The sequence below is a fragment of the Anopheles coluzzii genome, chromosome 2 (genome assembly GCF_943734685.1).
Source record: "Anopheles coluzzii chromosome 2, AcolN3, whole genome shotgun sequence".
NCBI lineage: Eukaryota > Metazoa > Arthropoda > Insecta > Diptera > Culicidae > Anopheles > Anopheles coluzzii.
Window position 1 is genome coordinate 18,276,507 of NC_064670.1, and position 27,067 is coordinate 18,303,573.

The following is a 27,067-nucleotide window of genomic DNA, read 5'->3' on the forward strand; positions in this document are numbered from 1 at the left end:
TACGCGCTAAAGACAAAAAAAAACAGGTGAGGGTTGTTCCGTGTTCATAAATTAAATAACTTAATTAAACGCACTTAAATATGGTATACGTGTGTTTGCATGCTTTCTCATGCAGGTACAACGCAACTGGAGCTGCCGCTGCCGCCGGGGGGGGGGGGGGGGGGGGGGGAACGGGGCCACACGCATTACGCACACCGAATGTCCTTCCAGTGCACGACGGCCCGCTGGCTGTCCGGGGCGGCCGCGAACGGTCTCGTGCCGTCCGCACTGTACACGAACTGGTTGACCTGATAGTCGAGCATCGTCTGGTAGCGGTACACGTTCGAGCCGAGCTGCTGGGTGAGCGGGTTGGTGTTGGTGGTGAAGATGCCGGCAAAGTTTCGCCGCCGGGCCAGCTTCAGCACCTCGCTCTCCATGAAGTGCATCGCCTCGATGTTTTCCTGCGCGGACAGCTCCGCACACGTGCCCATCATGAAGGAGTGCAGTATCTGGTTCTTGCCGGTGGGCAGCTGGCTATCACTGCGGGGATGCGGAGGGGAAAAAACGTTAGGAAACAACTCCACCCTGGTGTGTACACCGAACGCTCCCCGTTCACTTACCGGATCGGTCCTTCGACGAACTCCAAAAACTCAAACACAATGATCAGCTTGCTCGTGACGGTCACTTCCGGCTCGTCGTGCGCGTCAAAGTTGAGCGAAACGCCTACCGGGCGGCCCGTCTCGTCCTTTACGATGAAGCTGAGGCCCTTCTCGATCAGCACCGTCCAGATGTCCTCCAGGATGTCCCGGTAGTCGGTTTCGTGGATCTGCGGCTTGAGCCACTGCTCCAGGTCCGCCTTCTCGAAGAAGCTCGACGTGATGATGCTGCGTAATGGGAGGAACGTGAGGGTAAGTACACCTTCTTGGTCTCTCTTTCCTTAACTGGCACTTACTTGATCGTGTCGCTCTTGTGCTCGAGTGCCAGCGGGTACGCCGTCAGCTGCATGCGGTAATCGAACTCGCCCTCCTCCGCATTGCCGTTCGCAGACTCGAGCTGGTGCTTCGCTAGCTCCCGCTCGTCGGCACAGATTTTGTCGAGAATTTCGCCCAAATTCTTCGCCCCAATAAAGGTGGTAATGCTGATCGGGTAGCCCTTGCCGCACAGCTGCGTCACGGTAATGATGGAGTTGAGCGAGTTGCCACCGAGCTCGTAGAAGTTGCTGTCGAGACAGATCTTGGCCCGCGTCGAGCGACCAATCACCTGGCCGACCGTTTCGAACAGATCCTTCGCGACGGTCAGGCGACCGGCCGGCACGTCACTGTAGTCGTACTCGATCTCGATCTGTGTATCGTCTGTAAATGAAGCAAAATGTTAATTGCTAATGCCCAAAATCCGGCTCCGAGCATCTTCCCTGTACGTACCGTTGTTGTTGGTGCTTTCGTACATCTTCAGCAGCGTTTGACGGTCGATCTTGCCGTTCACGAGCAGCGGGATGCTTTCAAGCAGCACCACCTGCGGGATCATGTAGTGGGCCAGCTTGTCGCCGAGGGCCGCCTCCACCTGCAGGCCCGTCTGGAAGGGAGCGCCCTGTTCCAGCGTCACAAAGCCCAGCAGTGCCTGGTCGATCTCACCCGCCCGGTAGCACAACACAATGCCCTTGTCGACGCCGGCCAGCCCGAGCAAATTCGCTTCCACCTCGGACAGATCGACCCGATGTCCCCGGATCTTGATCTGCGAGTCCATGCGCCCCTGATAGTACACACAGCCCTTGCTGACCGACGCATAGTCGCCCGTTTTGTACAACCGGCCGAACGACGGATCGATCGCCAGCGGATTGTCAATGAACCGGTCCGGGTCGCGCCCGTTCACGTACCCCTCGGCCAGATTGAGCCCGGCCACGTACAGCTCGCCGATCTCCTCCGTCCGCACCGGGCGCAGATCGGGGCTCATGATGTAGATCGTCGTGTTGTCCAGCGGGTAACCGATCGGGACCTTTTCGTAACCTTCCAGCTGCTTCCGCGACTCGCACACGAAGTACGTCACGTCGCCCATCACCTCGGTCGAGCCGTAGAAGTTACAGAGCTGATGCACACCCTCCTGGAAGTAGTCGAAGAACTCACGTGCCAGCGAAATCTGCAACGGTTCGCCGGAACACACCCAGATGCGCAGGTGGTACAGCAGCTTGGTCGAACCGGACTGTGGCTGTTGGTGTTGCTGCTGCTGGAGCGGCAGATAGAGCAGCAGCGAACGGAGCAGCGTCGGCACCAGGACCAACCGTTCGATGCGATAGCGCTCGAGCAGGTCGACGAGCTTTTCCGGATTGTTGGTGATGCGCTTCGGCACGATCACGATCGCCATGCCGTTCAGCAGCGGGCCCCAAATTTCGCTCACCGAGTCGACGAACGTGAGGGCGGTCTTGAACACGCCGATCCGCTCGGTGGCCGAGTACGGGAAGCGGCCCCACTGCCATTGCAGGCGGTTCAGGATGGTTTCGTGATTGAGCCGAACACCTGTGCGAGGGTTGGAAAGAAAAGAGGTGTGAGAGAGTATGTGTGTGTGTGAGAGAGAGAGAGGGAGAGAGAGAGAGAGATCAAAAGAGATGTGGAAAGAAGGGTGGGAGAGAAAAAGAAGAGAGAGAGAAAGAGAGAGCGACAGAGAGAGAGGAAGAGAGAGAGGAAGAGAGGAGAGAGAAGGGGAAAGAAGATAGGGGAAATCAAGAGAAAGTGGTGGAGAGAAATAGAGTTGTAGAAAGACAGATATAGAAAGAGAAAAAGAGAGAGATATAGAGAGAGAGAAAGAAAGAGAGAGATAGAGAGAGAGAAAGAGAGAAAGAGAGAAACAAAGAGAAACAGGAAAAGATAGAAACAAAGAAAGAAAGAAAGAGAGAGAGAAAGAGAGAGAAAGAAAGAGAAAAAAAGAGAAAGAGAAAGAGAAAGGGAATAAGAGAGAAAGGGAACAAGAGAGACAGGTAGGAGGAGAGGGGTAGGAGAGATTGAGCAAGATAAGAAAAAAGGAGAATAGAAAGGAAGAAAAAGAAGAGATACGAGGGAGAACAGAGAATGAAAGTGAGAAAAGAGAGAAAAAAAGAGAGAGACACAGAGAGAGAGACAGATCAATTCAAAATGAGAAGAGCGAGTGTGAGAGAGGAACGAGAGACAGGTAGAGAAAGAGGTAGAGAGAGAGAGAGAGAGAAAGAGAATGAGAAAGAGAAAGAGAGAAGAGATATAGGGAGGTGTAGAGCAGCGAATAAAGAAATTGAGAAAGAATAGAGGGAAGAGTGGGGTAGAGAGATATAAATAGATTTAGAGATAAACACAGACGATATATATAAACAGAGAGAGCTAAAGAAGGCGTAAGAGCAAATGTCCTTAGAGAGTTCGCTCCCTTGACCTTCCGGTATGACCTTTCCACCTACCTTTCGGCACACCGGTACTGCCCGACGTGTACAGTACGAGGGCGAGCTGCGCTTCGCCCTTGCCAAGCATCGCTTCCGGCCGGATGTTGGCGTTGCTCAGGTCGCTCGCCCGCTTGCGCAGCTCGGCATAGCTGACCGCGGGCGTCTTGCCAAAGATGGCCGCATTGTCGTAGTCGGCATCGTACACGACCAGCGCCGGCTTCGCCTCGCCCAGTATGTGCTGGATGCGGTTCGGCGGGAAGGTCGGATCGATCGGCAGGTAGGCCGCGCCCGCCTTCCAGATCGCCAGCAGCGTCGTCACGAGCCGGTCGGTCGGATGCATACAGACCGCCACAATGTAGTCGCCGTCGGTGTTGGGCTGCGACCGGGCCTGCTCCTTGATGCGGTGCAGCATGGCCGTGGCCAGCCGGTTGGCCGTCGAGTTGAGCGCATGGTAGTTGATCTGCACCTCGCCGCGTCCATCCTCGTCTGTTGGGGTGGAAAAGCATGACAAAGCGTTAGTGGGACGAAGTAAATCAGGTTAAAGGCCGCACTTAGAGACCACCCGACACAAACGGTAGCACCGTGTTTCCCCGTGCATATCGCTTGATCGCGACATTGCATTGAAACAATGCACACCGCTACTGGCATTGTTTCCGTGGCCGGAACGGTGTTGTGCAAATCGCCACCATTTTTCCCATTACAGCCCGATCATCAACGCTTCACAAGTTAGTCCGGTGATGCACTTCCAATCGTCACTCGGGCCCCGATCGGAAACGGAAATGTGCTCTTTGTCGTTGGACTCGCTTGACTCGCCCGCTGCCAACCGATTCGATTCACGTTCCAACAGGGCTCGTCGTTCAGCGTTGGCGTAGATAATTCATATCGTGCCGTCAGCGGCAACAGCAACGTTTGCGGCTTTGGACTGGGGCCCCGAATGCCAAACCGTACAGCTGGCCCCAGCCACCACTCACTGCACACACCACCTGGCCGAAAGCTAATGACGCTGCTCTCGGCTGTGTGTATTGCAGGATTGCGCAAAACACAAAACATTGGCGCGCAAAAAAGTACCGCAAGCAAGTGTGCGGTGTCTGTGTTGCGCAAGTGCCCAAGACCACCAGTTCGGTCGATTCGGTTTACTGCGGTGAGCAGAGGGGGGGAGGGGTAGGGGGATGGGAGTGGCTTCTAATGCTGAGCGCCAAGTGCCATGGCCCTGGAATTAGACGGCGGGTCGACCAACCCTTCAAAATTGCACCTGCCCAGCGACCGCTGTGCGGGGTTTGTTGGGGTATTTGTGCATGTTTTTATGTGCGTGTGTGTGTGTGTTTGCGAACCTTTCAAACGGTAAAGGTGCTCGATCGAACGGGTCGAACAAACCAGGTTGGGCAAGAAGACCGTCCGGTCTTGAGATCTTCACGTGGTTTCACGTGGTGGCCACCATGCGCGGCGCAGCGTGATGCGTGCGCGAAAAGAAAAAGGCCAATGAATAGCGAAAGCAAACATACACACACACACACACCCCACTGGTGGGGCACGGTCGCTCACGGTCAATGCGCGCGCGGCTGGGAAGGAAACTGCCCCATCAAAGCGCGCGCGCGCCAACGCGAATGCGACGCGACGGTGAAAACACGCGGTGGTGTGGCGCTTCGGCGGGGTATTGGGGTGTTCGCTTTTCTTGACCTTGAACTAGAATTCAGGGTCCACGCATTTTTGGAGCGGCTGGAGACCTCCCCCCTCTCCTCCCCATATAAAACAAGATGATATTTCGGTTCGATGGTGCTCACAGGGGTACGTGGTTTTAACGTGGCGCGGATTTTACAACGCAAAATCGTTTAATCTGTCCGGTCTGGTGGGTCTGGTTTTTTTTTCACTATCGCGCGAACATAAACGAAAGCAGTGATCTGCTGCTGCATGGCCATCCGCTTCTTGTGGCAGCTAATGAGACCTAGTGAAAGGAACACACGCCGAACCATATACTAGCAAGCATGTGCTGGGAGTGTGGAGTGGATGCATTTGGCACCACCTTGCTGCACTAGATTCGGGCGAACATTTGGGGAGACCTATACTGAAGGGTAATTGCCGTGTGTGCGTGTGTGTATAATGTATGCATCCACTCGATTGATTGATAGGAGGGCGGGTTTTGGGCCGGATTGGAGAAGTTGGCACTTGGCTTGATTTACCGAGAGCGTCATGGCGCAGAAGTTTCGCTATAGAAGCAGCGGTGATGAAGGCTTCACCGAATGTAGGCTTAATCGTTAGTTTACTCAAAACTGTACAAACATCAACAACCAACAATTACCCTTGATGTTTCACATCATGAGCAAGCGCCATCTGTGGATCGGGAACCATTTGAAGTTCAAAGGATTCTTCAACAAGGCATTGCGAAATAATCTTGATCTACCACCAGCTCACAACTTTTGGAGTCTCTAGGTTGAATCAGAACATTTTATCAACATCTATGGATGAGTGTCTTATTAACCTTCTTACATCTCAGGAACTGTGGCTCCGAAATTCGTGTTTGGTAAGATTCTCATAAAAGCAAAACAGGTTGGTTGCTTAATACGTAGAGTTCTTATCCAGTGTCCATGACGGTCCGCTTGATCGTAATGTGCTATGCATATTGTAGGAGATCATATTATTAAGGGGAAGTCTTTTGTACTAGCCACTCTCGTGGCACAGTCGGCACGACTCGTACGACTTAACATCATGCCCGTCATGTGTTCAAGCCCTAAATACGAGTAAGACTGACTATCCTGCTATGGGTGGGGCGGTAATCAAGAAGTCACTGAAAGGCAACCTCACAAGTGGGTACGGGCAGGCTTTGACCGACATCGGTTGTTTAGCCAAAGGAGAAGAAATCGTTCGTACTGTCGCTCACTCTAGACTGAGTAAAAGAAGAGATTTAAAAAGGGACTATAAAATTGCAATGTTTGCAAAAGTGCGTTGATGTCTATGTCTATTACTTTTAAATGTGAGGAAGTGTAACTTGCATGCGTGTACAACTTCGTATTTCTGTTCAACCCTATCGAATTCTTGTATGTCCATGGAGAGTCAAACCCCATTCCAAGTTCTTCGCTTGTTCTTCTACTTCTTATTGTTATTCTTCTTATTTGGCTCCATACAATCGTAGTCGGTCTATGGCTGTCAACTTCAACTAAGGATAGATAAGTCTCGGCACATCCCGGGTCGGTTCTTGGTCCATGGTGGAGCTTGAGGCTGTGATGTGCATGTTGGTTAGTTATGTGACTTGATGACTGTGCCGCGAGACCAGGCCTAGTCCAAGCCTGAAAAGCTCTCTTTTTATTCAAACCTTTCAAGCATGTGACACAGCAGCATTCTAGACTGAAACGTTCGCCACAGCTAACAAAACGATAATCGTATGGTCGGTCGAAGACGTTCCGGTTAAAAAAAATGGCCCATCGGTTTCAAAAGCTTCCATTTCCTTGGGCTCGCTCTCCCACTTTCCGCTCGTAGAACAAGTGGCATTAGAAACGATGGTCACAACATTAATGCGATATTGTTTCGATTAAGATCGCAGCATGGAAAACGCCTTCACACCTTCATCAATCACACAGAACCGGGTGCCTTTGCGGGGACGCAGACATGTGATCAACCTTCGGCGCCTTGCTACGACAGCAAGACTGGCCGTGCATCGGAAAGTGGGTAAGCTTAAATTAATTAAAAACGGATCCCCGCAGCAGCGCGCCGTACCAAAGCCGAAACCAATCCTTCACGCTCGGCAGATCAACCATCGACAGTCGGGGTTGAAGTATCGTGCGGATAGCGCGGGCTGACCAAAAAAGCACCCAAGCACGGTGACATCGATCGGGGTTTCGGTTTCGGTGCGGTACAAATGGTGGCCGCCAGACGACCAAACCTACCGTTGTAGATGAGAGCCGTGTCGGTGCCGCAGAATTTGTCAACGTTCGATTCGAAGGTACGGTGCAGTAAGGTCGGCTGCAGCGGACACAGCTTTCCCTTGACGACGGCCAGCTGCGGCAGGGTACCCATGGTGTCGGTAAGGTGATCGCGAGTAGGTCGTTACACAGGCACTGCCACGCTTTCTTCTACTTCCGGGCGCTGGAATGAAACAATAAACAAGAAAAACGTACAATAAGAATGAGGGACAAGGACGTAACTCAGAATTGAGGGTGACTACATAATTACGTCTCAGAAGAAGCATAACAAAGGTGTGAAATGTAATAGAAAAAAAGAGATTTATGCTTCACAGCGACCTTACAATATAAAACGGTGTTAATCGACACCACGCACTACGTCATCTCGGGCTTTGATCGGTGGCGAATTAATGCAATGTGTCGCACCAAGTGTTTCCTCCTACAACGCGCTCCTGCCTGATCAGCGCTCCCGCCTTCCCTCTCTCGCTCGATATCGCGTTCCCAAGGGTCATTTATTTCGCATTAACAACGCCCGCCCCCACAGCATCATAACCCTTTACCAGAGAGTGCCAGCGCGTTCGCCATTGCGATCGCTTAATTAAATCGATAATTTTATTCGTTGCGCGTGCCAACTGCTAACTGGTTCACATGCCGCACATTCGTCCTTCCGTTTCAGCGGGTGCCCTCACCTGGTCACAACGTCCGGTCCGGGGAAGGGTGGGCGCAACCGGTGTGTCCGCTCTTTGCAATAACGTAAATCCGTTTTTTTACTTCTTGTTTGTACTTCTTCAATTCGTTTTACCCGGTCGCGGTTGGCACGCGCCTTGCCGATCACCGTCGGGCACCGGCTTCTCGGTTTTGATGTTGAGCCGGCCCTGTCCCCCTCTCCCTCTCCGTCAAGGCAAACGCCAAGAGCATGGGATTTAAGTCAGGTTTGGATGATGCCGTGTGTGTGTGTGTGTGTGTGTGTGTGAGAGTTTTTGTTTCGCTTCTTGTTGGCTGCTTCTGTCTGTCTTTGGTCACCTCGTTTTTATTGTGATTCCCTCCCCAATGCGCCTTTATGTTTTACACTAGTTCTTCGTGTTTTTTTGTTGCTACTGCCCGCTGTTCGACCTGTCGCTTTCTTGCCCTACCCAGCCCGACGCTGGAATGAGGGGTCAGAAGGTGGCGGCTTTGCGGAGTGCGTACGGTTGCCTTTTTTTTTGTTCATTAATTAATTTATTTGGCCAGTTAGTGTGTGGAGCGTGCGCGATCGTGGCATTGCTCCATTTCGTTTTCACTTCCATCTCCGCCACCGGGGACTGCTGGCTAGGACGGGCCGCAAATGTCTGGGGGCTGGAGTTGCGTGCGCGAACTTGAAAGTGACGATCCGTCACACGATTCAAGGACGCGAAGGCCACGCCACAGGTTTTGGGCCGACCATCGCGTGCTCGCGATTCGGTGGCGCTCCGAAAAAAAAAAGACCAGAAAAAGGGAAAGCAATAACACTGCCTTTCCCTCTGCCGCTCTGCCCACGATCGAGGCAGGGGAGGAAGTGTGATTATGCAGCTAGTAGGTAGGACAATGCACGACGCAACCCGACTTTTTGTTGTTCACTTTTCCCCGCCAGTCCATTAGCGTAACAAGGGCAGCCGTACATAAATCTAGGAAGCAGGCAGCACGACCCGCTAATACAATCGATCGGTATGCGTGTTCAAGAATCTGTGGCATCCTGTGTTGGCATCATATTGTCCGATCCGGTCGTCTGCCCTTGGATCTTGGCTGTGCACAATCCGGGGATCGCGAGGGGATTCCCAGTCTTATTCGAACGGCAACTTGCGCGGATTGGCACGCGTGGTTCCGTTCTCCTTTGCCAGCCTTGAAGACATTTGACAATAAGTGTACACAAATGCTGCTCGGCACAAACACGACACAAGTGTCATTTGCACGATTGCAGCAGATGAACAAATGGACTGTTAACCTCCGCTTGGGCCATGGACAAAACCCACTTCCGGGGTCTGTAGGTTGAAGCACGTTCATTATCCTAAAGTGGTGAGCAGTGTTCTCCTCCGACAGTAGTAGTAATAGTAACAGTAGTGTTGATTACTGAGCGTTACAGACATTCATCAACTTACACGATGATCGGTACACGATCGGTCGCTTGCGGTAGGCTCCGCGGATAAGGGATTGGGGATGAGAGTAACCGAAAGCTTCCCCAGCACTTGGTTCCCCCCGCTTGGTGGTGAACGGTTTCGAAACGGCATCCTGCGCACCAGCGTTTCATGGCAGAAGGCACGAAGGACATCTTCCGCATGCGCTTCCTTCCATATCGGTATCACGCAATCGCCGATCGGCGTACTGTTGGAAGCTATTTTTGGATCAGCGCGCACGTTGCTGTCCTTGGCGTCGCATCGGAAAGAGCGGTTCTCACCGTTGTGAAAGCTGGACGGTGTGATATTTCCGGAACGGCGGGGGCATGCGGAATGCTTATTTTAAGACGTGGGCCCGTTCCAGGCGCAGGGTGCATCCCGTTCTGCTCAGTGATCCCCGTTCAAGGTTTTGTAGACGTGTGACTATTTGTAGTCCCTGCGACACAAGAAAGTGTCTTGAGAGAGAGAGAGGAACCGGGAACAGATTTTTACACGCGCGAGTTCATTGTGCCTCCGCATTCCACCTGCACTGGGGGGAGGTACTGTCCTTGGCGAGGCATCAGCTCAATTTGACACGTTAATGTGGACACGGATGTCAATTGGAGCGAATATTAAAAATACGGCACTGACTTCACGAGTGCGGTTTTGTCGAGCATCCTTGAATAAAGGTACCACAACACCAACAACAACCCGAACTATGAAATGTTTATCTGATCTTGAAATTAAATCGGTGGATAAACATGCTCATGACGTTCAAGCGATCATTTCTAACAAGTAATGCCGGCGGACTGCGTTTCCTTAAATGTATCAGGACGCCAAGCAGGTCACGCTTCCGCTTGTTGAGTCCGCAGCAATGCTGGGTACGTTGTTGGTCGAGCTAATTTGGCTTTGAGATGGTACAATAGAAACCAAAAATATAATCTGCTATCTAATTGAGCAGTTATTTGTAAACCTTTCGTTCATACGCCACCCCGCACGATGCCGATCGTTCTACCGCGTGCGTTGCGGACGCATCCAATGAAATAAAATTGTTTCCAACTCAATTACCATTCTAAAGCAGCCACCGTTTCACCCCCTTTGTGTGTGTGTGTCTTTGTGTTTGCTTTCGGTGCACGGCAATTGTGTATGATCTAATTAAACCATCTTCCAATTTTACTAAATTGCTATTGCGCAACGAGCGACGCGCGTTGCGCATTCCAATGACCGTGGGGTCGTGCAACAGGGCGAAAAATGAGCAACGTTTGTAATTTTCCGAAACTATCCTGGTTAATAATCACAAATCACATAACCAGAGAGTGAGGGGGTTTAGTGGGGCGAGATGAGGATGCTGCTTCACCCCAAACGCGGGCAGCCAGGGGGGGCAGAATTGGTGGCAGGAAATTTTAATTAACATTTGTTTGCGTTCTCGCCTCACTTGAGCCGTAATCATGCCCACAAACAAGGCGCTAAGAGGAGTAGAGGTAGTGGTGGATGAGGGGTGACTCCATGGGTAACCAGGCCCCGGGTTTTGTGTTCCACCGCACGTCAATCGACCCTCGTACGGCTAAAAATCGGGGTACGGCGAGGAATTATGCCAAAAATCTCCGGCAGCAAACGACGAACCCCAAAACGTGGCGGCTGAGGCCATTGGCAAGGTTTAACTTTTTAACACTGGATTTCTACTCCAGTGCTGGCATCATGTGAAGCTCTTATACGCGGAACCGTCACCGCTCGGTTTGTTCTAGATGAAACGAGCTGCGGCGGCTCGTTTGTCCGCGTTTGGTGGGTAATTCAATTAACCGCGTGGGGCACCAAATGTTCTCCCTCTCCCTTGCACCCGGGGACACCGGAATCGGATTTGGAAATTGGTGCCAATTGGTTTATTGAAAAATTGCGATTGAAACACTTGCTCATATGTGTCACGGACGTGATTTGCCGGTAGTGATTTGTTGCCGTTGCGCGCGCGCGCGCCCGCGAACGCGTGCCAGTTTTTGACGGTTTTATTACGCGTTTGCATGTTTGGCGCAGGAAAAGCAATGGCCAATGGTGCCGCGATGCTACCGCAATTTGGTGTCGGTGGCTCGTTTGCCGGTTGCATTTGGCCTTTTGGCTTGCCGGCCAGATTAATTCCATATTTTACTACGAAGAACGCAGCTGCCATCGTAATAGTGTGATGTTAAAATATTGCGAAATCCGTCCAGAAAGCAATTACTGCTGGTGGAAGTGTGGTAGCACATGCTGCACCACGCTGGGATGCACTCCGCTCAGAACGGACCGGTTTGGGTCAATGCTGCACGGTGCAGGGTTGATCATAAAAAAAAGAATGATTAAACGACTGCTAATGCGATTTCGACACCCGCAGTCAATAAAGTCCTAACTGGCCCGATATTGATCTTGAGAGCAAAAGCGGGCCAACCGCCAGCTACGAAGCGATTGCGGTTTTGCCCGTGCCGGCTAGCAGTTTGCCAGCTGCCTGTCCGACGCAATAGAAATAAATCAATTATGGTCGCCATGCTCGCGCTGAATTATTTATTGCGCCTAGCCTCCCTCCGCATCATGATGGAGGGCGTGCGAAATAATTTGTGTTTTGTTTTTCGTCTTTCGTCGCTGTTGCGGTGGCAATATTTATTCTTTAACGTTTTTTTGCTTGCAGCACGCAATGTGTGGTATGCAGAGGAAGGTTGCTCCCCACACCGCCCGTGTTTGCAACGGGGCGCGTGCCTGACGCACAGTCCTTGATCCGATCCGGTCCGGATGCGCGTGCGCAATCGAGCGCGGCACCCCGGTGCGTGTTTGGTGGCGTGAAGGGAAGGAAGACTAATCCGCACGCATCTAGCGTGCCCCGCCAGTGTGATGTGTGGCACAAGAAGTTAATCAGCAGGACGGGTTAAGGTTGGCAAAATTTGAGTTCGTGCTCGTTCCTCAATCCGAACCCGCGGCGGGGTGGGACAAGCTGTCACGAAACCCTTTCCGGTACGGCTGGATGTCCTTGGTTCCTACGCGGGGCTTTTGGGCCGGTGCTGGTCGTCCGAAATCTGATACATTCCAGCGCGAAGAGAGGATATCAACTTTCGAAAAAGGAGAGCAAAACAACCATCCCGAAGGACAGTGTGCAAGGCCTTGACATTCACTGGCGCAGGAAAGTGGTTTTGGGTGCTCCAATTGACAGCCCAACTAGGATCCCCACGCTGAACGGTCATTCAACCTGCGCCCGCGGAATGTGCAAAGGGCGGTCAGGCAAGGTGATTGATTGATTCTTCCAAGCTAGTCCGTCAAATCAAACGTCGCTCGTATTTGTTTCACACCCGATGGAGACGCACGGCACTCGCCCCCCTTCATCGGGAAGTCGAAGGCAGTGTGCCGGTGTTTGGCGAGTGGAAACATCACCCGCTACTACCATGCCAATTAGCTGGTACTGGGTTGGGTGGGCTTTACTTCTAACAATCGTCTAATGATTTAATTGCCGCGGAGGTGATGAGCGGCACCGCTCGACGCACAAATGCGAACCAGTCGGAAACAATTACCGCCAACATCTTCATCTAATTTGTTTGCCTTTTTACCCTTAACCCACCTCGCTCAAACGCCTCCGTTCTTAGGCGGAGCAGGGCAATACTCTATTAATGGGCTCTTGCATGTATTTCTCTTCTTTTTTTTGCTTCTTTTTGTGCCACTCAAACTGCTGCCCTACTATTAACACGTACAGATCGCCAGCAGGATGATGGGTGCCTGGGAAATGTGGGCTCCCGCCTGCCCCTACGCGGAAGCGCGGTTGCCACCGGCCCCCAAAACAATGGCTAATTGCCTGTCGGAACGCATCGCATATGGTTGCAGCTTGGCAGCCCTCTGTGTGTGTGCAACAGCAACCAGCTGGGCAGCTATCGTTTAGGCATAAATTAATTGAAAGCTTGATGCACATTATGCAACATTCGTCATCGGCACCCACTGTGCTGTGGGAAACGGTGGAGGAAGCTGGAGCAAACTGGCCAACACTTCGCACGGCTCGCACAACTAGCTGCAATGCGATTATTCTACCGGTGGGTGTGTGTGTTGTAGCTTGTTTCACAGCAAACACACAGGTGCAATGGGCAAGGGGGGGTGGGCAAAACAAATATTCAATTAATCAAACTACCGTTTGGGGCGGCTGACAAGTCATGAACTTTGAGCCCGCCGCATGCGAGGCGCAGTGCATGGGAAGGTTTTGCGGTGCATTCTCTGGCGAAAGCACGTGGTGCATTTGCGGTGGCTGGTGGAAGTTCCCGCGGCGGGCGTGCCTTTGCACTTGAAACGCTCGCGAAAACGTGCCCTGCATACGTAACACACACACACACACTGATCAGATCAATAGAAACATTAGTCACATTGCCCCGACAGCTCCGGTGGGGAATTACCGATCGCGGCAAGTTTTGCTGCAAGTTCTGCTATTTGCATAAGACGCGAACGGGCGTCGTCCGTCGGTTTGACGCTCTTCCTTTTGCGGCGAGAGAGAGAAAGAGAACAGCAAACAGCACCAGAGGCAGTCGGTTTTGCATTCTCGTTCCCCGGGAACAACAGCGGAAACGGTTTCGGTTCCAACCAATTGTCGGGACGTGTCGGGTGATTTTTTCTCCTTCACTGTTTGTGCCGGTATTTCCGCGCCGTTTAAAAATGGTGCCCGGTGGGATATTCCCCGCATCTGTTGTACTCTCCCGCCGAGTGTGGTGTGACTTATGCGGATGAATATGTTACAAATGGTAATAATGTTTCTCACACGCGTGACACATCAAACAAACCGTGACAAATGCTCTCCGCTGAGGAGAGAGAGAGCTCCGACACACGATCGTTCGCTCTGATTCACCCTGGGATCTGCGAAATGTTGTTGTGCGTGTGCCAGGGAGCTCCCGAACGGTGCCTTTTGCTGCGACACCCGTTATCGAGAGGTGTATTTGGCGCGGGAATGTGTTGCTTATTTGGAAGGGCCGGAGGCAAGGTCGCGCGTCGTGTTGGCATGATGGACAGATCTGAAGTACCCGATCAGCGGGAATCTATTTTACAGCAGCCTTGATTTGTCAACAAAAGGGTGTACAAAGGGTGTTGCGTGCGTGCATACCTCTGGCTGTCTGATCGCTCGCCACGTACGTTTGTACAGCCCCCTGTGCCCCATCTGCGCCCTAGTGTGCCGGAGAGTTTGTGTACACATCACGGTTGGATACCGGTACCGATGGGTGCAAAAAGGGGCACAGCCTGTTTATCGCGAGATCTCCCCGTGCAGAACCGTGCTTCGTGCTTTTTGAGCATCCATGCTCGGTGCGAGTGTTTGGTTTTAGGTTATGGCGGAAACGGTAGTGCCTTAAACCATCCGCGGAATGTAGCGCTGAATCACTGTCGCACTGTGAAGTGTGTGTCCAAGTGGCATCGCTGATCGTTGGCAGAACGTTCCCCTTCACTGCCACCACCGTGCGGGCATGCGTGTTGTCGGGTGGACTAGTTGGTTTCTTGGTGGGCTAGAGGTGATTGTTCTAACGAATCTTTGTAACTAGCCGTTTTCGGGCGGAAGCGTTCGGACGCGCTGCTGCTACTGCTGGAGCGTAGAACGTTCTTTGTCTAGCTTTGCTAATAAATGTGTAAATGCGGTGAGCGGCCGGCTAGCCGGGGCCTGAGTTGCGTGTCAATTTTGGTAGAAATTATTGACAGACTTGTTTTCGATACACCCCGGCCATTCGCCATTTAATGAACCAGCGACCCGGGCACTGAACGAACTCCCATGAGCGCGGCATTAAATACCTCCGCGTTGTGGGTCTGTGCAAAAAACACCCAGTTACACCAGTTTGCCTTATATCGGGAAGCGCTCAATTAGCTTTTAATTACACACTTTTTTCGCACTTGCGCGTGACATCCGTTCCTGTTTTTTTTCTGGCCTGCGTGGGCTGTGATTTGCGAAAAAAAACCCGACGCTGCACAAATTGCAAGTCTTGCACAAGACCGCACAAGCTCGCACATTAATCACAGTGCAGTCGATCGTGGTGGCATTAGTGAGCAGCGCAAGGGGCGCAAAGGGAAGGAAAGAAAAAGGGACAAGGAGATGCTAGGGTTCAGGGCCAGCGCTAGCCCACAAGAGCTTTAATACTTTAGCAATAAAGCAGGTTGGATAGAATTATTGACCGATCGATAGTGCGCAATGTGCACCGCGTTAGGGGGGACTCCCTGACGGGCGCTTTCGTTCGTTGCACTTCGTCCGCTTCTTTACGATCCTCAGGATTTCTGAAGTCTGGCCTCTCTCCGGGTTTGGTTTTGATCTTTGGTGGTTCGGCTTTGTGTTTGGTGCCGCACTAAACTTCGCTGGCCAGTCCCGTACCGAAAGCATCCAATGTGCGCACTGGACGTGGCCCGCCACCGATCGACGGAATACGTTTGATTGGAATAAAGTGAAATTGATGCCGCACGGTCAAGAGCACTTACTCGAGCAATGTTGCCGCACCGTTCTATGGCGTTGTATGTATGGTCGCTTTTGTTGTTGTTGTCGTTGTTTTGCTGTTGTATGTATTTTTGAGACGATCTCTCTTGACTTGGCTGTGGCCACTTTTGTTAGCGCCAAGTTGGCGGCTGCAATGGGGCAACCTGCGAGACACAGCCACTCCAGCACGAACTCAATGTATCTAGTCACTGCAGGCGGTACGAGATATGAACAGCAAGCAAGTGAGCGCTGAAGAAGATGTCTTCCCGTGAAGTGTCACACTGTTCGGGAGAGCGCCATTTGCACAATGTTTCAACACCGCACTACTCACCTGATGGCAAGGGACTGGAAATAGGCTGCTAAATGCTATCCACACTGTTTTGTTGCGAAGTGCACTTGGCGGTGATTCGTAGCGCACTAATCAGCTCCGAAGTGGCGCAAAAGTGGACCGATCACACACACACAGCTCGATTGCGACCGACCGTAGGGCAACAATGATAAAGATCCACACCCGTTGAAGTTCTAAGCGCAAGTGAAAGCGCTTGTGTGGCAGCCGGCTGGATGGCGCATTTCGCCATCGCGATTCGCGTGCATCCCGCGTTCTCAGGGAAGTACGATCAGCGCTGCCCCACAGTGGTGGTGGTGGAGGTCGTGGTGGCGGCAATGATCATGCTATTAGACGCAAAGTACAGTAGCTAAGCACATAACGTCGCCTTCTAATCGTTGACGATCTACGCGATCATCGGGCGGTAGAGGGGGCCATCGCTGGTGTTGCATCCGAGGGCAAGCCTGGGGAACCCCTCTATTCAATTAGCCGATCGGTACACCCCATTTGACCTCCCGCTCCCCTTTCCACCGCCCATCTCTTGCCAATCAAACTCGACCGCCCGTCATCGGATAAGGTGTCTCTCGGTCTGCGGAAGTGCGCGAACGCGAATCGCGCCACGATCGTGAAATAATGGAGGCAAAGATTGAGCGCACTAGGGGTCTCACCCAACCTTCCAACCCCCGGTATCGCAGTATCAGCTCCTCGCGATGCAAATCTTTCGATAGAAGACACAATTCATTACGCGTTGCCCACCCTTTCCATCCCGCGTAGCTTCTTGTTCCTCGCGCATAAATGTGGCGAATAATGGTAGAATTTATAGCGCAACGTCAGAGTCGTTTCTTGGGGAGGGCGAACGAAAAACCGGTGGGTACTGCGTACTGTAAGTACTGCGGTGCGTGACTGCACGTCGATGACCCCTTCCCCGGCGGGTGGTAGCAGCGCTGCGAACATAATACATCGCATCTTCGCCCGGGAACATAAATGGGCATGGCCGGACCGGCTGGTCGTTCTCGGCCCGCTTCCGAACCGAATCAAACCCTCCCCACCGTACCAGCTGCAATAGGATACGATTATTGCGTCAGCCTCAGGGCTATCCGAGGCCCTGGACCCGGAGGTACTGGAATAATAGGCAAGCCTCAGCAAGCCCCCCCCCCCCCCCCCCCCCCCCAGCAAGCAAGGATCTTTCGACGCGCGTTTTAACGCTCATCGGGCGATGCTTTGATTGCTGTTGTTCTCTCTTTTTTTATGGCACCTTGTAAAGTTGCTCTGTACAACGTACAACAAGCGTTTAACCTTCCCCTGTACAACTTCCACCTTCGCACCGGGCATTCCAGCGGATTCCGCCCGTGCTCGAAAGGGTAAAAACCGGAGCATAACGCACTACTGCTGCTGCTGCTGCTGGCACGCGCTCGTAACACGGTAGCAGCAGCAACATTCACAAGTTGTTGTTTTATTGCATTTGTTGCATACGATTACCCTTCGCTGCATGCAAAGGGCGCCTCCATCGGCACCCGTTTGGCAAATCACTTGCCTCCAAATTCCGTTCTGGTGGTTCCGCACACTCGGAAGGAAGCGTTCGGGTTTCCGTTTGGCACGCGAGATTCGTGCACATCGGGCCGGACGCGCGCGCGTGTTGCGCACGCACGGCATGGGTGTACGCGCTGCTGGCTGGCATCGAACGCGTGGCGCGTGCGGGCTGTTGTGGCGTAACGGTCACGAGCATCGCGCTGTACGCACTTGGGAGCGGATTGGGAGAGGTAGAGTGGTGATGCAGTTGTGTTGTTCGGTAGGCAATCGATAATTAAACAATTAAAAACATGCTTTGAAATTCAAATACGAGCGCTGCATCGAGAGATGCTGTCGACGATCGAGCGCTCTACGGATTGTGCACTAGAGGGAGGGGCGAAGGCGGGGGCTTGTTTACGCAAAAAGCTTTCCACACATTCCTGCCATCAAGCTTTTTCCCTTCCCCCTCTTTGCGGTTCGGTACAGCTGCTCAGCTTGATTCGCGGCCTGAGAGCGGGCACAGCCAAGATCGGTGGAAAATAAAGCGGATTAACCAGTTGAACTTTTGTTTGATCTTATCTGCTGTTGAATGATCGGCAGGGCATGCGAGATTATCGCTGGCGTGGTGAATGAAAACTATGTTAAAGGGTGACCATAACTTTTAAATGCGCTGGAAATTAGTTTCTTTCGATTTAAGCTTTGTTATTTTTATACAAAATGATACTCTGATCGATGCTTTGGGATGCTGGATATCAACGTCTGGGTGGTAAATGTACATGTTCAAACCAAATCTATACAACAGTGTCATTAAACCATTTCAACAAAATGGTTCAAAAAACGTCGAACCGAAGGTTATAAATAATACAAAACGTATTTTTAAAGTTTGAATTCAGATTTAACCTCTTGCTTGAAGTGTAGAGATAGTTCACACATTAAAGCAAATTAATAAATGAAAAATATGATCGTTTACCAATGTTTGCTTAAGATCCTAACCCTGTTATAGGAGCGCTGTGAGCATTAAACTGTATTTTAAGCATTAGCTAATGGCGTTTCGCTAACAGTGATCGACAATAACATCAAGTCTAAAAACTTGTTTATGATCTAAATATTTAAAAGTATGGAGCAAATAAAACAAAAAGCCAAAACAAAAGTTTGCGTACATGTTTTTCTGCCAGACTATCAAATGGCGTTCAAACACATGAGAAAGCTTGGATTAATCGGTTAACATGCTTTCGAGTTGGATTTGACCAATTGGAAAAGCTCGTTATGAGAATAACGCTTTTAAACATTCAAAAAAAGAGAGAAGATCAAATTTCACTTCAAGATTATCATAACACAAAAACATTAGACACAGTTTGCAGTAGTCTAGTGTTTGATTGAACACGGTTGTTCTAGATGGATAACTAACCCAATACTACTCGTTCATCACTATATCAAAATAAATACAATACACTTATAGTACGCTTAAGAACCAAGAAAGCTGAGCTTACATGATCAGATCTCGTTGATCTTCTTGGCTTCTCGGTACTAGCGTTCACAGCTTTGTTTTGCACCTTCGTAGGACACAACACGTTTGGCACTTGCGAGACGTTTCAGGATTAGCGTTGTCAGGACACTTGCAAACAGCAGTTACTAGCAGGCAGCGCAATTGTTTCGATAGAGTTTTTTTTTTAAATTTTGGCAATGAGTTCGTTGTAGAAATTTTGTCAGAAAACTGACCACTGAGTCACTTTTTCACCAAATTCTCCACTGTCAGAGGCTGCTGGGCAAACATTCGCTGCTTCAGGGAACGTTTCTCCTTGCTGGAACGTTTTCTGGCGACGGGTGAGATGGCGTTTTGGGCTGGATGCACCTGTGCACGCGTCGAACACTACTCTCTGCACACGTCGAAACAGTCGAGAGGACCCAATCACGCGAATCACGTTTAGAAATTTGGTTTTGCGATGCGTCTATTGGGACACGAGGGAGGTGAAGTTTGTCTTGGCTTTGTAGTATTGTCGACACCTCGGCAGACTGTTTAGACGAACGGGGAAGGCTGTTCGTGCTGCGCACACACACACACACACAATCTCACACACGCACAAAAAGGACACCAGCTCTCTCTCACACCAAGCGGTGGCGCGGGCTGCTGCTGCTGCTGCTGCTGTTGGCAGTTTTCGAAACAAACTAATTGACTGAAAACGGCTCCATATTGCTTTTATACGGCCACGCGTCGCCGACCGCGAGCGCGGCTAGGCCTCTCTTCGCGATCGCGAATCGGAGCGGTTCGTCGTTTGCGTCGCCACCTTTTGCGTCCGTCCGGTGCGTCTTGCCCATCGGGCAGCTCGGGTACCCGACTGCAGCCGCGTCCGCTCCGCAGTGGAAGGGATGACAGGAACTTGGGGAAGGGATGAGGAAATGGAGGTGTGCAAGTTGGGGCTGACCACAGCGCGGCCTGCTTCGCTTTGCTGCAAGGAGCACAGCAGTTTGGGGCACATTGGAGAGAACGTTTGGGTGGTGGTGGTTAAGGTGGTTCAATGAGGAGTGATGGCTTTTGCGCTTAGCTGCGTCAATTAGTTCGGAGGGGGGGGGGGGGGGGGGAAATGGGGTAGAACGGGCCAGAGCAGCTTTTCGATGCGCGCGGCTTGGGCTTTTTTTCGTGCCGGGTTTTCTCACACGACCAATGGGTTCGTGCCGCGGAGCGTTCAAGCTGTGTTCGGTGTGAAGGTGGCGGCGACTGCAGGTGCAAGCGGCTGCACGCTGCTGTGATGTGCGGGAAACAGGACGCGCGGGGAAGGATTTTGAATATTCTAATAACAGTCCAATTCTGTCCGGCCGGTTGACATATGGGGTCCGCGGCCCGGGCATAATGGTGTCGGTTGGGAGCCTGCGGCGCCGCGCGATCATTGTGCGCTCCATCGCTCAATCACCGTGGTCACCAGCAATCGGATATAATTAGTAAACTTTTGAAATGTTGATTGTAGCCCGAGCGGGAAGGGACTCGTTTGGCAGGGACAATCCTGCCCAGGCGGCCGGATGACAGCTTGCATTGGTTCGGTGGATCGTGGTGCATTCGTGGGGACGTGCTGATAGGCACGCCGGTGTCCCGTTTACGGCTCAGTGGAACCGATCGGTTTGATCAGTAGGTTGGGCAGGTTGTAGAGCCGGTGCCACGATATTAGACTGACAGGTTCACCTACACATCCTCTCGAATCCTTCGCCGGTGCAGTGTTAGAGCGGGCGATGGGAGGGTGAGATACAAAGTCGTACTGGTTACCGGCTCGAAGCAGGTGGGGAAACTTCCACTGACTGTTCTAATAATTTATTTAGCCGGTTTTTTTCCTCCTAACGTTGCTAAAGAACTATTAGTATCGAAGGTGCTCCATGAAAATGAAACCTCCAAGGTTTTTTTTTATACTCTTCTCTTTAATGTTATAAAACGCTAGCAGATATAGCTCACTGAGGTATCTAAATCATCGAGTTCAATTGTGAATATTCTACTCTGATACGGAAATTCTTGATACTACGAGAATAAAATAAAATACGATTTCCTGAGGTTACATTACGTTCCTAGCGTAAGACTTAAGGTAGTTCGGTTTGGATCTCCACTAAGTTGGCAATAAGTGCGTAAAAGTAAAGATTAATTGTAGGACTTTGTTCCCATCACTGAGACTTCTGAGTATGAAACGTCTCGTGAACGTTCCAACAATTCTGCCGGCGGAAGCTAATGCTAATTGATGAACCTAGAATACTAATGGAAAGCTGGCCGAGATCACCACCACCACTGCCCTGCCCTGGTGGTGGATTAATATATCCACCACCATCCACCACGAGCCTATCGCAACTGGGCAATGCGATAAACCTGTTGATAAATGAATCTTCCATTCCCGGGTGGGTCGGGAGAAGGAAAACACAAAATGCCAATCCCTTGCTAGGGTTTCGTGGGAAGTGTCGGGCGGAAGGTTTGTTTGTTTTTTGTAGTTGTTGCGTTGTTGTTCCCTTCCATACCTTGCATGTGTTCGAACGTGCCCTCCGGAACTAACCTATCCTAGCGGATGAAGAATGCATTGCGGATGCACTGTTTGAGTGGGATCGTGTTGGGTTGCCGCCGTTTCGTCCAAGGTCGCGTTACATTCGCACGGCGCACAGCAGCAGCAAGCGTGTACCTTCACTACAGCTATCTCTGCAGTTTGGGCACTTCTCGTTATTGCGGCGAAATGGCAACAACAACCTTGACAGCCAATACCCTGCTGCTGCTGCTGCTGCTACTGCACTGATGCTGGTGGTCTCGAGCTTGGTCTTGGACGATCGCTTTTTTTTTGCCCTCTCCCTGAACGCTGATGGTCCGAACGCTTTTTGTGGTCCAAATGGTTTGTGAGTCTGTGTGGAGTGTGGAGTGTGGAACCATAATAATCACTCAAACTATTAGATTGCCCGCTGCCAGCTCCACTTGATTAAATAGGGAGGTCATTCATGTGTTTTAAAGTTGTGCTGTCTCTGAACCACGTATTAGGGCGTTTTATAAAGATATGTTGAATAGGAGTGCTATACAATCTTGTCTGATGTAACATTCTGCATGTTGTTACTATCTCTATCGAGATGATCATGCTTTTTGAATGCCCAATTGTTGTCCGTTTGTGTATGTCGATGTCTGGAACAAGCTACTAAAGCATTGAATATTCGATCAACGGTTGAAGATGACTATAAACAATGTTCGAATACACTTCCCAAACTCATTATCATAGTACTTGATAGCCGAGGCTATGACTCTAATGACTCATTAGTAGCTAGAGATCTATACCGAGATGGGATCATACATTTATGATAGTCTTGTCAGTCACCTGACAGTTCTTATGAATTAACAAAAAATAATAATAATAATAACATTAAGCCACATTCACGTTGGTTGGAGAAACTTTACTAACAAACTAATAGTACCTTTCCTGCTGTTTTTACATCAAAATAATTGTAGATATAAGAGCTTCCAAGCACTTTTAGAAGCAACTACTCCATGGGATTTGTGGCAAGGTCAAGATGAGAATAGCGAACCTTGTATGCCTGTCTGCTCGTTTATTATTGTAACGACCCGGTTACAATCCAACTATCGGCTGCTTTTAGTACAGTATCCTAAAACAGATCAATAGATTATAAGCAATACACGTTTAATACTATTGTACTAGTGCTTCTCCACCCCCTATTCTGTGTTTATGAATAATTTTGCAAGATTGCAAGCGAATTTATCAGGCGAACAAGGTGTTCCGACATGTGTTTCAATCGGTTGAATCAATCTCTTACAACTGGTGTGCCAGGTGTGTTCGTAGAGGTGGATATCGTTGGCAATATGCAGGCACCGGGAGACAGTGTATGCATTTTTTATGAAGCGTAGGTGTCACCGCTGATAAGTCGCTACAATGATTTGCACTTTATGTCTAAGGATGGTTTTTTGTTTTATAATATCGGTAGCTAGCTTTGTATTGAAACTACTCTATGTATGTTCTACTACAAAATTTAATTATTATATTAAAACTATTTAAATAGTTGAAACATTAATGTTATGGTTTTGAAGTGATCGTAAAAGTGAAGATTCTTCCAAACAGTATAACGTTGGGGAAAACCTAGAACACAGCAATTTTTATTATTGCCACAACCATGACCGTGATCGTGTATGACTAGTGCTGATTGGCGTTGGGCTGATTGAAACGAAACCGTATTCGCATCGAATGGTGCCTTTCAATACATTGTAAAAAATGATTAGCATCGGTGTAATAAAATGTATCTTATGCAATCGTTTCTGCCACTTCAAATACGTCACGGCAAGTCGTTCTAGGATTCGCATCAACTAGCTGATCAGCTGGACATGGCTTGTACGTATTCATATTCAAAATACAATCGGCGAAGTAGCAGCGACTGATTGGCAGGACCTCTGGCTCTGTGATTCTGAAGGCACGGCAAGTAATGGCCGAACGTATAATGGGAGAACAAGCTGCAGAACGAGCTATGGAATGATCCATGACAGTGTGTAGAGTGTGTGTGTTTTTCCCACTCGCTTCGCTCGCCCAGAGTTTTAGTAGCTCCTGCTTTTATAGTTATTGGCAGGAAATTCGCAAACGTCCCGCGTTCAGGTTGATTCCCCTTTTCGTGTTTGCACTAACAATGAGTGCAATAAAAGCTGGGTGCCGATCGAGAACGTTCCTATTTAACATTGCGGCGACGGGTAGTGAAAAACAAACCCCTTGCGAGCGTGCGCCAGTAATCAATCAATCATCGTGATGATGCAACTTATACAGATGCTCAAGATGAAAGCTCATTGCTCATTGTTGTTTTTCATCTCAGGGAATCCATTCTGTAAAGTTAAGGAAAAGTGATAATGACATGTTTATCCTGCCATTCGTCCATCTTATTTGTTCCGAATCCTGATTGATACGTTTGTTGCTGCCCGGGCGCTCAGATTACTCCACACTGTCGCAGGCTGTCACGGAGGCAGCACCAACCGGCTCAACCTTTCCTTGTTGTTGATCTCCATCTAATCCTACACGACCGGCTCAAACCGGTTCGTTGCTCTGTACCTGCCATAATTTAGGAAGTGTGGCACTTGCTCCACGCCACCATTGTTCGGCCCGTCCGCCCGGCCGGGAACCAAAGCGTCGGAAGCGTGCCGCGCTGACAGGCGTACGAACGCAAAATTAGTTGTGCAAAGCAGACACGACAATACAATATTTAAAAAAAAACGCTAAGATTACAATCCACCCAGCGGTAGTGGTGGCAGCCCCGTTTGCGGCACAACATTGTAAGCGCTGAAGGGCGCTTACCGGTGCAAAACGGGCACAAAAATGCTCACCCCAACGGCAACGGCACATTCCTTGCGAACGGTCCATTGTTTATGCGGTGATTGAAAAGCAAAGCATCAAACATTCATGTAACCTTAGCTGATTGCAATACCTTTTCTTTGAGCTGCCTCGACCCGACCGACCGGTGCCGTGCAGTGACGGAGTGGGTTTTCGTTGGCTCCATTAATCCACCCAGCAGCTAATGGTCGAAATGTTAATCATGGGCACGTGCCGTGTCAGTTGTACTGTTTTTTTGTTGTCGTCCGTTGTTGTTCCGGAGCTCGAGACGCTGGGTGTTGCTGTGGGAGCACGGGCCGGGCAGGAAGGAGAGCAAAAAATTCGAGCTAAGAAAAAAAAAACCCCTGGCGCGAATGTTACCGCGATCATAAATGCGATCAATGCGTGCCCGTTTCGGACGGTGGCAGGGGCGGCTGCTTGCGGGGTACGCACTCCGGCAGGGACAACGCGAACGTCGTTGAGGATAACAAGATTCCTTCTCGGATGGGGTTAGATTCCTGTGCGACCATGGCTGGGGGAGGGACCACGCCGCCACTGCCGCCGCCCGGGCAAAGAAGGAAGTGGCAGACCCGATCGAAGTTTGATTGATCACGAGGATGTTGAACCGGCCCCCTTGGGTTCATTTGCACCAACCAACTCGAGCACTTGTTTGTCAGTTTTCGTAAGTGGTTTCCACGCACAACCGAAGGCGGCTCCTTGATCCTGATCCTGCCTGATCGTGTGCCATTGCGGAAGGGTCACATTTAGAGGGTTTCAAATTCCTGCCGTTGATGAAGATAATTTTTTGCGACACTTTGGTAAAAAAAGGCTGCTAACACTCCATACTGACCCTGGCCAAAGCTGTTTAAGGTATGGTACTGCTTTTGGCACGCCACACGCAGTTAAGTATCAAGAAGACTGGACCTGGCATTGATGGCATGGACCTGGTATAGAAACTTGGAATATGTTCAGTATGTGTTGCATTGTCGGGATGGCATCGAGATCAGTGGACTGGGATTTAAGCTTGCGTTCCATATCTGCTATAGGATTTTGAGCAATTCTATATCCCAAAACATTGGTCTGAATTCTCCCAGTTGGTGCCCTGTGTAACCCTCATATACCACTCTAGACGTAATGTAAACAATCATTTAGTATGTTTACATTGTATGTTTGGCACGCCACGCGTGCCTGTGAATGCTGTTGCGTTGGCTTTAGTTCCTTTCACATCGATCTGCTTGGAATATGTTTGTACAGAATGGTAGTGTTTTTTTCTTCTATTCTTTGGCAGTTTGGTTTGTTTGTCGTCTCGCTACCAGAAGATTATGAGAAACAATGACCTTGGAAATTCCTTCATGAGGTTTGTTGTTTTTTTGTGTTGTTACATGGCAGCTCTATCTATTATTCTTGTTGGTGTTTCATTTTCTTTGCGCGTTCGCCCGAGGCGATCGGTTTCTGCCAAACGGGCAAAACAATTAGGACCTAAGCTACGCATATTTTCCTTCCACTATGCGCGAAACGGTTAGTACCCCTGCCACTGCTACTCCTGTTGGCAACGTGTGGCAGTTTTTTCTTGTTCTCCTTTAGGCTTGATTTAGCTGCAAAGATCAACGATTTCAGGGTCAACACCGGAAAGATTAGTGCAGTAGTGGCGGCGATGCGGTTTTCGGGCGCGCGATGTTTAAGGAAGTGATGAAAATGGTACATTTGATGTTTTTTTGGTGTTGTTTCTCCCGTTTAGATTTGAATGTAGGTGTCTGGTTTTTTGTTAATTTAGTTTTGTGAAACCATTAATCCCTCGGATATGGGATTAGAATGTCCCGACGATGAGATTGATGAAGGAGTTCGCTTATTTTTTTTTTGTTCCCCCCCCATTGCCCACGGCCAACTGCACACCTAATCCGGCCGGCCAGGCGCACTTTATATGGCCCTTCGATTTGCACCAGTTAGCGAACCGACGATCGCTCCGGGGACGGTAGTGTCATAAAATTATCGCATAAGAGATGTGCGCTGCAGCAGAGGTGAAGCATTCAAGTGGGAGCCGACTGCTGCAAGAGACGGCTTCAACGCGCGCTAGAACAAAGACACATAATAATGGTGGTGGCGTGAAAAAAAAAGAATCAAATGGAACAACAAGTGCTGCTACTAGAGTTTGATACAGCTATTCGAGGCACGGTTCGAATTGGCCCTGCCAACCTACACCGCATGCCACCCAGCCTGATCGCGGGAGGGTTGCAACGGTTCAGCAGTTTTATGACGCACCTTCCGCAGATCGCGCTGCCTGCTAGATGTTTATGCTTTTGCCGGCTGTTAAGATACATATAAAAGAGCGTTCGAGCGCGCGCGCGCGCGTGCCACTCACCGGCGTAGCTGTTGAATCGTGCGAATATAATTGCAAATGCATACCAAAACACGACAAGAAACCCCTTATGTTGACAATGAAGGTGTAGAACAGCGAATGGGAATGAATAGAAGCAACAACAAAACCACAAAACAAAAGACTGATGAATGAATTGGACCCCTATCGGTGGGGGTTTCGAATATCGCCAAAATGAAGGATGCTTTTGTGACAATTAAAATTACATACATTACGCTAAGCGGTGATTAACGCTCCATGGCGAGTGTG

The 27,067-nt window shown here is 50.2% G+C and overlaps 1 protein-coding gene across 2 annotated transcripts; it reads right to left on the minus strand.

Moving 5' to 3' along the window:
- Nucleotides 1-151: 151 nt before the first annotated feature.
- Nucleotides 152-19,841, minus strand: LOC120948054 (mycosubtilin synthase subunit C). Of its 2 annotated transcripts, none has more exons than XM_040364026.2 (7): nt 19,132-19,841; nt 7,255-7,453; nt 3,395-3,862; nt 1,401-2,489; nt 932-1,331; nt 600-863; nt 152-519 (listed from the first exon to the last, which is right to left on the minus strand). In XM_040364026.2, exons 2-7 carry the CDS (start codon nt 7,382-7,384, stop codon nt 186-188), a joined length of 2,685 nt encoding a protein of 894 aa, XP_040219960.2. In that variant the 5' UTR covers nt 7,385-7,453; nt 19,132-19,841; the 3' UTR covers nt 152-185. The 2 variants fall into 2 exon arrangements, with proteins under 2 accessions (XP_040219960.2, XP_040219961.2); XM_040364027.2 differs by lacking the exon at nt 19,132-19,841 and adding an exon at nt 16,139-16,347.
- Between the last annotated feature and the right edge of the window lie 7,226 nt (nt 19,842-27,067).

Coding starts and splice junctions, on each gene's coding strand:
- LOC120948054 (XM_040364026.2), bottom strand. CDS start 7,384: ATGGGTACCCTGCCGCAGCTGGCCGTCGTCAAGGGAAAGCTGTGTCCG. Junction 3,863..7,254: donor CACGGCTCTCATCTACAACG/GTAGGTTTGGTC, acceptor CCACCCCAACAG/ACGAGGATGGACGCGGCGAG. Junction 864..931: donor CACAAGAGCGACACGATCAA/GTAAGTGCCAGT, acceptor CCCATTACGCAG/CATCATCACGTCGAGCTTCT.